The sequence below is a fragment of the Lemur catta genome, chromosome 1 (genome assembly GCF_020740605.2).
Source record: "Lemur catta isolate mLemCat1 chromosome 1, mLemCat1.pri, whole genome shotgun sequence".
Lineage (NCBI taxonomy): Eukaryota > Metazoa > Chordata > Mammalia > Primates > Lemuridae > Lemur > Lemur catta.
In genome coordinates, this window is record NC_059128.1 from 201,680,950 (window position 1) to 201,695,140 (window position 14,191).

Sequence of the window (14,191 nt, forward strand, 5' to 3'; positions counted from 1 at the left end):
GGTAGAAATAGATGTGTTAACAGTTTATTTCTGCGTGCTCTTGTTTTTAAATCAAGTTTTCTCTTTTACTGTCATTTGGACCATACATTTGACATAAAAATCAAATTAATTAAACAATATTGAGTATCAGCATTATGCCTGGGACTTACCTGGAGGGCACTAAGCCCATCAACCTGCCTTCTATTACTTGTAGAGCAGACAGTTGTGCACCATGTTCTCCTTCATCACAAGGAGAGGGGGTATTAAGATCTCATATAGATAATCTACTTCTGCACTAATTTTTTAATGGAATATAATAAGGGATCGGTTTTCTTCTTTCTTGTTCAGATGGTTCCCAAACTCTGAAATTTGGTCTATTGTATTCTTAAAACAGTTACATTAATCTCCCTAAGTCTCATTTTCTCATGAGCATAAAGTTCTCTTTCTATCAACTGCACATGATCTAACTTTTAATTATTTTACCCAGATACTGTCTTTTCAAACACTCACCATTTTGATTGGTTTGGGAAACATCTAAGATTGGGAAACTACTCGTTCCTTCTAAACTACAATGTATTTAGTAGAAACCTGAGGTACAGTGTAGTATAGTAGAAATCTGACTTACTGAATCTAGGACATTTTGCATACTGGTTGCATTATCTGATTTTCAATGCCCTTATCTGTAAAATGGTAACAATAGTCGTCATATGAGGGGTTTTTGTGTGATGATTAAGCACAATATTTTAATTCTATAGAGCAGACATTCAATACATAATTTACAGTTAGTATTTTATTTTAGAAATTAAGGAGTAGTTGATCAAGGAATCATGTTTTCATTTGGCATGCCATTTATTGGCTGTGTGGCAAGAGAAGGTCATGGAATGCTACCTTTCCCTCTTAACCATTTAATTTCTTGATATTATATGTGTTAACAATTTACCATGTGTTTTTTCTCAATATATTCAAAACAAAATTAAAAATTAAAAGTTAAAAGTTATACTCTATGCTATAGATTCTTTAAATTCGTCACATATATAGTACATGACTCAGATAATTTTGCTACATTGGATACCAACTCAAAAAACAACTTTAAGGAAATTTTTGACTTTTTAATATTATATGAAAAATATCAACTTATACAGTATATGAATGTCTGCACATGTTATTTTATATACACATGAGAAAATCTCAGTGGACATTAGTAAGTGTGCTTTTTTTCCCTGTGTAATGCTAGTATCTTTCTTTAGACGTTTGCTTTTCCCGTTCAATTACAGTATACTCTTGGCACTCAACCTGGTACTAGGAATACTACATGCCTCACTTCCTCCAATTCTGACATCAGTGTTGCTCTGTGGCTCATCCAGTGGCAGGTGTTAAACATTGATATAAACAGAATTCTGTCTACCAAAGCCAAAATTCTCCCATTTCTAGTCTCTGTTGGCCAATGGAACGTTAATGCCAAAGTTACTTCCAAATTCAAGTCTCAGGCATGACAGTTCATTATGCTGCCTGCCAAAACTACTGGCCCATGGAAACCCTTATTTTTAAAATTAAAGCACAGTAAAACTTTTTGTCAAATAAATACCTTATGATTTTAGGTAACACACTCCTATTTTTGCAGCTTTCTCTGAAATTAGTAAATTGAGATTATATTGTAATTAATTCTTTAATAACATTTCTCATTTAATATAGCAAACTGCCTAATTATAGCAGAACTGTTCACCATAAATCCCAAAACATTTATCATGGGGGAAAAATATCAGAAAAACTGTTGAAGTATTTAATAAAACCTATCCATTTTCACATTCTAAATGATTTGAATTGATTAATAAATAGAATTCTTTGAACCATTTGTATCACTGAGACTTTTTTTTAATGACTATTCATTAATTTCAAACAATTTAGATTTAAAAATTACATAATTTCAAAACAATGAACTCATATAGTCTCCTTAAATCATTTTTAAAGAACAAGATAGGTATAAACAAACAACTGGATAAACTCAAAAGACAATTTTAAAATGTAGCAGAATTAAAAAGTAATCTTAGGAAGACTGAAATGGAATAGGTGTTTATTAACTCATGATTAACTGTTTGGAATGTTAGGCACTATTTATTAAGAAATGGTATTTTCTCTATCATTTTGAAAGACCAGTATTTCTATAATCATGTGCATTCAAAATCTTTGCTACAGTGTTTTAGGATGCATTTTTATATTGATATACTGATATTTTTCAGATTACTAAAAAGGTGTTTCCATATTCATTTGAATCCATTCAACAACCATATTGTAGGATATTTGAATAATTTAATCACTAAAAGGTCAGATAATATGCCAAATGATATCACATCAATTAATTTTGAACAAATATCTGCATTATAAGTTTATGGAAGCAGCAACTTAGGTCATAATTATTAACTGCTTTTCCAGAGTTTTTTCCCTTGATGTTGTGGAAATAGCAATCAATACATACAAAGAAATCATGTATTACATGGGAGATAGGCTCTCATTAGTACATTTCTATTTTGAGTAGTCTTTTGACATGTATATTCTGAAAAGTACATAGATGCTGTATACATTATGATATACTCACTTTAAAAGACTACTTTCTGAGCTGATAGAATAGTAAGAGAAATCCCCAAGGGCACCAAAACCCAAGAAAGAGAACTGTGATAAAACCAGAAACCTAGAAATTTTAAAATTAATGGAAGATAGCACAGAGTGCAATTAAAGAGCTATGATTTGAAGAAGAAACTTTTAAAACTCTTGTATTAAAGACATTGAATCAGTAGTTCATAGTTCTCTCTTAATAAGAAATTACAAACCAAAGTCAGGCAGAAATGATCCCTGAAAGGAACATTGCATACCAACTTTACTTTTCAAAATAGATGTGTAAATTATAAGCAAAATGTTGGCAAAATAAATCACATAATAGCTAAAAATTATGATGTATTCTATTAAGTAGAGTTTATCTTAGGAGTAATGTAATCTACCATATTAAAGAAAAGGATCATATGATTGTCTTAATAAAGGCATCAGAATTTCTGGTAAAATTCTTAAGAAGATGAGAATGGAGGGAACATCTTTAACCTGATATTTACAATACAACATAGATGTCTGCTATCACACTTATTACATATTTCATTAAATATTTTCTGTAAATCATAGCCTATATAGTAATACAAAATAATCTATAAATGACTAGAAAGGAAGTAATAAGCCCTCATTATTTGCATAGGATACAATATTTTACATAAAAAACAAAAATGGTAAAAAATAATTAGTAAGAGAGTTTAACAAGATTATTTTATAGAACATCTGAATAATATTCTTCTACACTGGCAATAAGCAGATAATATTTTAATTTTAAAACATTATATTATTAATAACATTGACCAGATATTTGATCATTGTCTAAATATGTTCAGGCTGCTATAACAAAATACCTTAGATGAGGTAACTTATAAACAACAGACATTTATTTCTCACAGTTCTGGAGGCTGGGAAGTCCAAGATCAAGGCACCTGTGGTACCTAGTGAGGTACCTGGTTCCTCATAGACAATGCCTTCTAGCTGTGTCTTTGCATGATGGAAAGGCAAAAAAGCTCCCTCTGGCATCTTTTATAAGGGCACTAATCCCTTAGGATTTCAACATATAAATTTGGGAGTATACAAACATTCAGACCATGGTAATAATATTAAGGACTTAACTGTTATTTTATTATAAGGATGGCATTTCTTTTCAAATTGATCTTTAGTCTCAGTGTAATTGCAATTACAATCTTGACATGGAAATTAATAAACTCATTCCAATATTAATATGGAAGAACAAAAGAAAAATATTTAAGATATTCTTGAAGAAGAATAGTGGGGTGACTTACTATTTTGGATATTGTGACATATTATAAAGTAATAATAATGAAAACAGCACATTATGATGAAGATTGATCAAAAAGACTAATGGAATTGATTTGAGCACTCAGACAAACCCATATACATATGGAAACTCATGTGACAGAGTTATCATTGTACATTAGTGGGGAGTATTTGATGAGGAATGCTAAGACAATTGTTCAGGTGGGAAAAAGAATTGGATTCCTGCCTCACACGTAAACACACACACACACACACACACACACACACACACACACACACACCCCTTATCCAGGCAAACACTGAAATGTGAAAAACAATTCTTTAAAAATTTTAGGAAAAAAAATGAAAATAACTTTATGACCTCAAATTTGAGAAGGATATCTTAAGCATGTCAGAAAATATACAAACCATTACACTATGTTAACAATTATGTACATTAAAATTATGAACTTTTGTTCATCATAAGACAAGATATTGAAAATGGAAAGAGAAGACAAAACTGGGAGTATATATTTGCTACAATATGACCTAAAAAGCATTATCCACAACATACAAAATCTTCTATAAATATGAGCAAAACACGAAAGCAGCTTATTGCACAGAAAAGGAAATATGAATAGTTAAACAATATGTGAAAAGATCCTCATTAATAATCAAAATCCAAATTAAAACTACAGTGAGATACAATTTAACATTCATTGGATAGTAAAAGTTAGATACACTGACTGTGGGTGGTACAAAAAGCTTTGGGAAACTATTAATATTTAGTGTATCCTGCAATCCAGTGATTGTACTTCTAAGTTAAACACATAATAAAATACAGTTTCACACCCACCACATTGGCAAAAGTACAAAATAAAATAAAATAAAATAATGGAAAACACCAAGTGTGGGTGAGGAATGAGGGAATAAGAACTCTCATGAAGAGCTGGCAGAAGTGTAATCAAAATCCTTTTAAAAGCTTTTTTTTTTTTGGCATTTCTTACTGAAGTTTTACAGGTACATAACCTATGGACCAATAATTGCTTGCCTAGAGAAACTCTTGCATATGTTCATTAAAAAACATGAATAATAATGTTCAATGTGACATTGTTTATGATAATGAAAAACTAGAAACCACTTTAATATCTCAGGAGAAATGATAAAAAAAAACTTAGAGGAATATTAGAAACTCAATACATTGGTTAGGATTTCAACATATAAATTTGGGGGATATACAATCATAGTGAAAAAACCAAGTCTCCAAACAATATGTAAGACATCAATCATATGAAAGTAAAACAACACAAACTTAAAGAATGAATTATTAAGGATATATATTCATATATATAAATGTATAAAAACAAGGCAATGGGAAATGAAAATTCAGATTGATGGTTAACCGGGGATCAGGTTAAGTGACAGAATAAATAAAGAGTATACAAAGGGCTTCGATAATATTAGAGATGTTCCACTTCATAAGCTGGTTGTTCCTTTTATCATCCTTCATATTTTACATATGTTATAGATTTCTATATGTTCAAATTATTTCATAATATGAAAAATGAAGTTATAATGAAGAAAGTATGTATTCATTCAATTAAAAGTTAAGAATGCATACATCCTTTCACTAAGTAATTTTAGCTTAGTACTGAATGATACTTAGAAATTCTCCAGAATTGGGACAATTTACTGATTTTTCAGTTTAGGACCTAAAGAAGTATTTGATTTGCCCTTTGAGGCTGTGTAGTATAACATATGCATCTTAAAACATTCAGTGTTTTGTTGAGTTGCTTACACCATGAAGCACTTTGGAACTGAGACCAATAAAAGGAATGGCAGATCAAATATCTTGCACATTCCCTGGTGGATTTACATCCATCAATTAACTGGATAGAAGAACAAACAAAATCTAAAGCAGTATTCACATTTTTCTTCTCTTTTTCTGTTAATGTTGACTATATATAGCTAAATTTGCATAAATAAAATGTGTATTCTGAAACTCCACTTGATATGTATTTTAAAAGAATATTACTGACTCACCTTTCTAAATGACTTTCTCATCAAATTGTGTTAAGTTTTAATTCAGTTTACCTGCCCTATCCCCAACATGAGGAGAGAATGCAGTAGCAGTAAAGAAAGTTGGTAGGCGAAGTAGGAGAAAGAGCAACAAAACAACAAGGTAGAAGGCAGACCATTCCTATTAGGAATGAAAAAGGAGATTCTTCCATCAGCTCTTCCATAAAATTTAAGTGGCACTGTTGACTGGTCCAACTAGATTTTTAAAATAAAAAAAAAAAAAAAAAAACAGGAAAAGAAAAAAAAATGTGTAAGAGTATCTTCAAAAAGATAGAAAACAACTGTGAAACTGTTTCTTATTGCATTTTAGGGCAGCAGCTTAGGCCTACAGCTTTAGGCCTACAGCTTTAGGCCTACAGCTTAGGCCAGCTTCTAAGCTGTATCAGCAGACATACTTTTTGTCTTCAGTAAACTTTCCTACATTAGTGTATCTATTTCTTGTTTCTTTTCCAGGTGTGTTTTTTGTGAGGGGTTCTTAAACAGGGTCTAAGAAGAAATAAGTATGTGGGAGAAAAATAATGTGATGGGCAAAAATAACAATAGTATCAAACACTTAGGTAATAGATTGAATAGCAATAAAATTCCTATAAGAGAGTATATTTTTGCTGAGGAAGGAAGCTGGTCCCTTTATGATTCCTTTTCATTTCAGCTCCAAAAAAAAAAAAAAAAAGTTATCTAGATTAAATTATTTTTATAATGTTCCCATGTTTGATTCTGTTCTAGATACTATACAAAAATTTTTTAAACAGATTTTTTCTGTCTTCTGGAATGTCATAAGCTAAAATAGGTAGTGTCACTGTGGCTATATATAGGAAAAATATATAAAGCACAAAATGTACAACATAAACATTAATTTCATATTGGTTTGGCAATCTGTTTTGATTTTGGTATTATTGAATATCATTGTGCTCATAGCATCATGTAATTTGACATCTAAATTGTATCTAAAGAGCTCTTGTATTATTTTAAAAAGCAATACCCGTATGTTAATCACATCATTTTATATGAAATCATATTAACTATAACACACAACTGCCTCAACCAGAATGACATCTAGTTTTGGAACTGAGTTTTAAAAGGATTATGTTGATGTTGATAGAAGGATTAGAACTAATAAAAGAACTACTGGGCATTAATCACTCTTTTCTGCAGTTCCGTAGTGCTTTATTAGTTCTTAATTTAAGAAATTAATTCATCCTGCATTTGGTTCAGTATAATTTCTGTGCAAGTCCATCATTCTATCAAACTGTAAATTTCTTGAATTGGGCCCTGTCTCATTCATCTTTCAATATCCCACAACATCTATTATTAATTGTTCACATATTGAGCAGTCATATCGCAAAAGAATATTTTCTTTTTTTGTTAAAGTATGCTTTTTAAATTTCTTTCAGAAATTTCATACAACTGTATAAAAGTGAAGATGACATGGAAATTTCAAAACAGATTAAGACTCATTGGACTTCTTTGGGCCTAGAAGATATACAGTTTGTAAATTACTCTGTGCTGCTTAATCTGCCAGGCCCTTCTCCCAGCACTGTGACTCTGAACAGCAGTGGCCAATGCTTCCTTCCTAATGGCCAGCCTTGCAGCGAAAAAGCCAGAAAAGACAGCAGCCAAGATCTCCTCTACTCATATGCAGCCTATTCTGCCAAAGGAACTCTCAAGGTAATATGACCATTTGTCTCTGTCATTTACAGTGAAATGGAATTAAAAAACAAAGGCTTTCATCTAATCTGAACTAACTGGCAAGATGCAACATACAAAAGTAACCATTAAATGCTCTCAGTGCGGAGGTGCCAGGAAAGAGAAAGAAGTTGGATTGCGTGGCCCTTTTCTTGTCATATTTTGAAAGTGAAAACATGTTAGAAGAATTTAATTTGAAGGTGTTGAATGTGTGACTGAGTTATTCACATTTTCTAAGACCATATAGGGCAAGTCTATTTCATTCTATGGTTTTGAAAAGGCAAGTTTTAATACATTGCTATGGAGAGAAAGAATGGAAATGAGAGGGTTCTGTTTTGAGATTGTGTACACACACAAGAAATGAAGTGGAAAATTGTTGTGATTATTCACACATTTAATATTTGAAATACAGTGAGTGCTTCTGCTTTCATGATGGAAATCACATGCAACAAGAAGCTAGGTGTGAATTATTTCCCCACCTTTTCTGGGTTAACTGGTTTATAATGTAGTGTTTTTTGGCATAATCACTGAATGCAAGGTTTCTAGAGCCACACGGACTACTTTTTAAATCTCAGCTCCCCAATTACTTACTGTTACTTAACCATCTTGAGCACTTTGCTCAACTCTGTAATGAGGATAATAATAGTTCCAACTTCATAAGGTTGTTGTGAGAATTAAGTTAACTAATAACATGTGAACCCTAGAGAACAGAGTGTAGCTATAGTAAGAACAATATACAAGGTAGCTGCAACAACATATATTGGTTATTGGTTTTCTTTATATGGACAAGTTTTCTTCTCAAAATAAAAGTCTAATTTTTATAAATACATTTAGTTTTTTATCAAACTATAGATTGCTTCATTTAATACAAATGAAATAATATTTCTGACTGTTAATGGCACACATTTTTAAGAATCTAACTTATTATTAGCTATGATTCATTTATAATTACTTTGCAGAAATACTCAATATAATAGTGACAATAGTGAATGCTTGTTCCTACTATGTTTCTTCTTTACTGGAACAGGGGTGGGGGGCGGTGGTGAGGAGAGGCAGCTTTTCCAATGCTTTAGCATCGTTTCTATTCTCTGTTGTGTCATACTTTGACATTTAGCAGAAGGACTGTATATAACTATTACCACCTTGGAAAGTATTACTACTAATTAAAATTTAATATAATATTAACTGCAGTATTTCTAGTGTAGGACTCAAGTAATTTGATTTGATTAATGTACACTATTTCTGGGAGGCAATAATGGAAACACACCTGTACATTAATAAAAATAGAGGAAGGCAGCCAGCACTCCTTCCTTGGCTCAGAAGCTTTGGCCTTAAGCCCTGAAATTACCCCACATATTTTCTCTCAGACTCCTAATACTACATTAGCCCCACACATTTTCAACCCACCTCTTCATCCTGATTGGTTCAAGTCAAGGTCATTTCCTCCCCTAAACAAAAGCATGTCTAAAACACAGAACAACTGCAAAGCACCACAAGCTCGAGTGGGTCATTGGAATCATTCCCATCTCCTTGCTTTTCAGTTTCCTCTGGCAAACATTGATTATTCCTTGATTGAGGTCATATGGAAGAGTCATGAAACTACAACTTCTGTACCTATTTGTTTCATGTGGCCCTTTGTAATAATCCACTGAGCCCAGTGGATTGGAGATATAAAAAGATTAAATAAATCTCATAGATCTGAGTCCACCACAAAAAAATCTCCTTCAATACCCCTACTCTTTCACATTGAGATAGTCCAGTTTCCACACAGACCAAGGAAAGAAATATATGTCTATGTAGCTTCCCCTGGACTCCAAAGTCTCTTATAAGAGTATATAGTTGTTGGTCTTGCTGTCTAAAGTAGAGATTCATTGCACCTGGAAAATTAAATTTATATCACTGTTCCTTTATACTCAAATCTTGTATAATAAGGGGGAGAAGATGAGAGAGGAACACTTCAATAATAATCTGTTTGCTTTGGTTTAAAAGAGATATTAACAGACATTGTGCGCTCCTGATTTCTGATTCATACTCACCACTCACCACCAGCAAACCCACATCCTCATGGAGATGGGGTAGGAGAAGCTAAGTCAGGGAAAAGGTAGTTTAGAAGAATCTACTTGGCTCTAGCTTTCCACTGTTCAGCAAAACCATTGTGCTATGATATTTGTGCAGATGTTGGGACAAGGAGTATTATATATAACTGTATGTTTGCTTTTTATATTCAAGTTTAGTAGTCATTGTTTATGGAGGCCAAGGTTAGCTTGCATAAATTTTAACTCTAGGCTCCATAAATTTTACTTGAGTGCCATTTTGTTTCCTCAACGGTTTCATATAATCAGAGTTTACAAACTGGAAATCTGAATTCTAACGATACTGACAATGTTCTTCAACCCTACCCTCTCACCCATTTAGAATTATAAGTTATAGAGAATAATTAGTTATATACTATCAGCATTTCAATTACATGTTTAACAGGTTCAATAGCTTTCTCTTTAGATTCCTTTACATGACATAGTTACTTTTCTTATCCAAATACAAACATGTAGTTCTTTCCCTCTTCTTTTTCTTCCCGTTTTCTTCTTTTTTCCCCTCATTTTTTTTTCTTGTCAAGAGAAGCCACAAAGCCAGGCCCAGTGGCTCCCACCTATAATCCTAGCACTTTGGGAGGCCAAGGCAGGAGGATCAGGATAGCTTGAGACCAGGAATTTGAGACTAGCCAGAGCAGCATAGCAAGACTCTGTCTCTATAATATATATTTTTTTAAATTAGCCAGGCATAGTGGTGCACACCTCCAGTCCCAGCTACTCTGGAGGCTGAGGGAGGAGGATCACTTTAGCCTAGGAGTTTGAGGCTGCAGTGAGCTATGATGATGCCACCACACTGTAGCCTGGGTGACAGAATGAGATTTTGTCTCCAAAAAAAAAAGAGGACACAAAAGGCATTTTAGTTAAATGAAACAGCCAGTTTAATTAAAAACAATATATTTTAACTTTCAAACTGGTATACATGTGTATGTGTCTATAACCATGGCCTTTTGGCCTTTTTATTTTGCCTTTTGGCACAGGTTTTATGACGATTTCTATGAAAGCCAAGATATATGGGACAAAGCAGAGTTCAGCGGGACTTTCCCTTATGTCACTGTCTTTCACAGCCATAGCAATGTCCACCTATTTCTAGGCTTTGACATTGTATTGAAACACCTAATATTAAAAATTAAAAAGTTAGAGGGCCCACCAGTGATTTTATCTATATCAAAGAAGATCCCTTTATTTTTTATAAAATTTATTATTTTTTAAATTACTTCATTAATGTAACTAGGGGTTTTTTTTAATATTCCTGTGTAACTATTATCTCTGACAGTTTTCTACATGTTTATCTTATCAGTAATAAATGTTTAAATTTCCCTTTTTTTCATGTAAAAGAAAACCAGTGTCTACCTCAGATTCATGGAATTATCCACATGTCCATGAAGTCTTAAGTCCTTATTTGGGACTCTCCATCATTTGTAAATGCATTAGAATTTCCATTTTTAATAAAGAAGAATTGCAAAAGACTTGAAAAAGCAGTTACTAAAAGGGAGAAAATAGTAAACGGTACATTTAGAAATATACTCCATTTTAGAAATATTAGGCCTAAACAAAAGGGATTGTTAAAGGAACTAAAATGCAATATGAATAAAACAAACACCTTGTATTTGAAGAACAGAATTTGAGAAATTAATCATGCAAATTAGATGAAGACATTATCTATTTTAAAATGGTATTAATAATGCAAATCTATTATACTAAGTACATAATAATTTAAATATCTATGTCAAGAAAGCATATAATAAGTTATTGATATTGATTTTCTTAAACTCAAAGTATATTAGTATTATGATTTTCAAAAGCAATTTCTAGGTGACTATTGCATATGCATATAAAATACTTGCATGTATTTCATACAAGTTTTAGATATAATATTGAAAGTCACATACTCTAACAAATAAGGCACTGATGATTTTCCTGTATCTTTTCAGACCATTCCCTAATTCAAATCAAGCTTCAGTGGTTACTGCTAATGATTTGGGTATATCTCATTTTTTATTTTGATTACATTGTGTTTGCATGAGTTTCTGTCAGGCAGAGCCATTAACAAGTTCTTAAATTATTCTACTTTGACTGCTCGCAAAGCTCCTCACAAATTTTTGCTTCTGACAAGGTCATTTATAGGAGAGGAGTGCCCCTTTTCTTTGAAGACCTGTCATGTCCATTCATCATATGACCATTTTGTATAAGCTTCTAATTTGTGCTTTCTGGTAACAGTCTAAATAGCATTTGTGATAGCTGAGATCTACTTCCAAAGCCTACTTAGTGCCAGCATGATGGATGGTGTACTTTACAACTTCTTTGTAATTCATTGTGCACTAGAAAGGTGACATTGTTTACCCCTTCATAATGACAGGTGGGTCAGTAAAAGGATCCTAAGGAGAGCTGTCCTGTCAGATGCAAAACACATATTAAAATAGATACATAAATAATTTACCATGGTAAATTTAGCTTCAGAGAATAAACAGTAATTTATATTTTTATCAAAAGGTAAATATCAACTATAATACCATCTTAAGGTTAAAGACATTGATACTGAGTGCTGAAAATGTCTAGTCAATTTTATAAATGGAAAATAGAGCTTTTATATAATTCCTGTGCAATTATTTCTCTTGTCCTTTGTGAAAGCCAGGCAGATGTAGAAAAGTAAAGCACACATTAATACTTAATAAACATTGGATAGATTGGTTCTGCTATGTTCTTTTTGAGAAGAGGATTTGTTCTTATTCTTATATATTTTATGGATTTTGGATCTTTTCCTTCTGTAAAGCACTATATTTTGTATGAAAGACAAGCCAAATAATGCAATTTTATGGAATCTTATTTTCAACAACTCACTAACTGTGCATAAGACATATTATTAACACATTTATCACTACCTTATTCTGCAGAGAGTGGAGCTCAAGAGCCCAAATTAGCACCCTCCCTGACTAGCTGTACAAATGTGGGGTGGTCACTATAATTGCTTATACTCAGGGTCCTCATCCGTATAATGGGAATATTAATAGTACCCTAAATGGTTATTGTGGGGAAGAAATGATATAAATCATGTAAAGTCCATGGCGTTTAGAAAGCACTCAATAAATGTTAGCTGTTATTATTATTTGGTAGACAGTAGACACACTTAAAAGGGAGAAATTGAGAAATTATCAGAACAATATATCAAGATTTGGAAGTACAAACTGTTATCATATTTATCATACTGTCTGAATATAATCTTTCTGTATTCTGTTTAGCATGACAAATATTAATCATCAGGGAGAAAGATGCCTTGATAAGTATGAATATGTAATAAAATGTACATAATACCCTTATCATATTTTTAATTAAAACTGAAAGCTCAAAGAAATTAGAATGAAATGTTTTATTCTTGAATACAGAATGATAAATCATGTCAAGTTGGGCCTGAAGAGCATTGCTTGTCTTTATGTGTAAAATATCAAGACATAATTGTTTAACACATGAAATCTGAACACTGTATCAAATATTTTGTCATAAAATCTTAAAGAGAAAAAATATACAACTACTGCATGGAATGCTTGGATAACTTACAATCAGATGTCTATTTTCTCATGGCTATAAAAACTTTCTCTTTCTCTTTTCTTTTTAATATTTTCAAACAAAAGCAAAGTTATCAGGGTTATGGGAAAAGGCAGAGCTATATGCGTTTGGCTCTGAATGCTTCCTGTTATAGATAAAAATATCAGAGAGCTAGGGGAGTTAGAAAGGAATTATGTTATTTAAACTTTGTTGCCTGGGTAGGAAGATTAAGCTACTGTCTCACCAACAGAGATATATGAGCTTGAAACAGCTTTTCAATGGTGAGAATGACTTTACATATTATCTATCTCCCTCCTTTTTCTCTTGTGAATCCATCTTTTGGCAACAGTATACAAATGTGAGATAAATGACCCTGAACACAGCAGTATACACCTGTTATTAATTTTTTAAAAAAATCTACATAAAGTCCTTTGGTCCAATATGACCTTCTGTTTCTGGTTTCATGAGCTGTTTTTACTAACCAGCTGAGCTAACAAAACAACTCCATAATTGCTGTTTTCTTATTTAAGTTTAGTAGCCATAGGATTAATTTTCACATATTTAAGGTGTATTTTTCACTGCCTTTAAAACTTAGTCTGAAGCATTTACAAATAAAGAAATGATCTAACACAACATATTATCCATAGTTAAATATTTTTTAAAGAGGTTACATCTTCTACCTGGGAAAGAGAACAAAAGCCTATTTTATGAAATAAAAGTTTTAAAACAAAGATAGCTAAATTCATCTAAGTGGTTAAAGTGCAATGGACTGTGTCTCCCACTCCCTTACAACAAATGTGGTATTTTTAGTGAGAAAGTGTTTGGTTACATACTTTTAATTTGCCTAAAGTTATTTCTAAAGGTTTTGCATCACCATAATTATTATTTAACAGAGAATTACAGAGTTTTTATTTTTATGTCTGATTTGATTTAAATAATACCACTTACAAAGTTAAGTGATGATG

The 14,191-nt window shown here is 32.0% G+C and overlaps 1 protein-coding gene across 5 annotated transcripts in view; it reads left to right on the forward strand.

Moving 5' to 3' along the window:
- The window catches only part of NAALADL2 (N-acetylated alpha-linked acidic dipeptidase like 2), an 887,154-nt gene that overhangs the window by 341,122 nt on the left and 531,841 nt on the right, over positions 1-14,191 (forward strand). For all 5 annotated transcript variants that reach the window (XM_045539692.1, XM_045539695.1, XM_045539696.1 and 2 more), the window contains exon 3: positions 7,305-7,578. In XM_045539692.1, the coding sequence (XP_045395648.1) occupies positions 7,305-7,578 (274 nt within the window). The remainder of the gene's footprint in view (positions 1-7,304; positions 7,579-14,191) is intronic.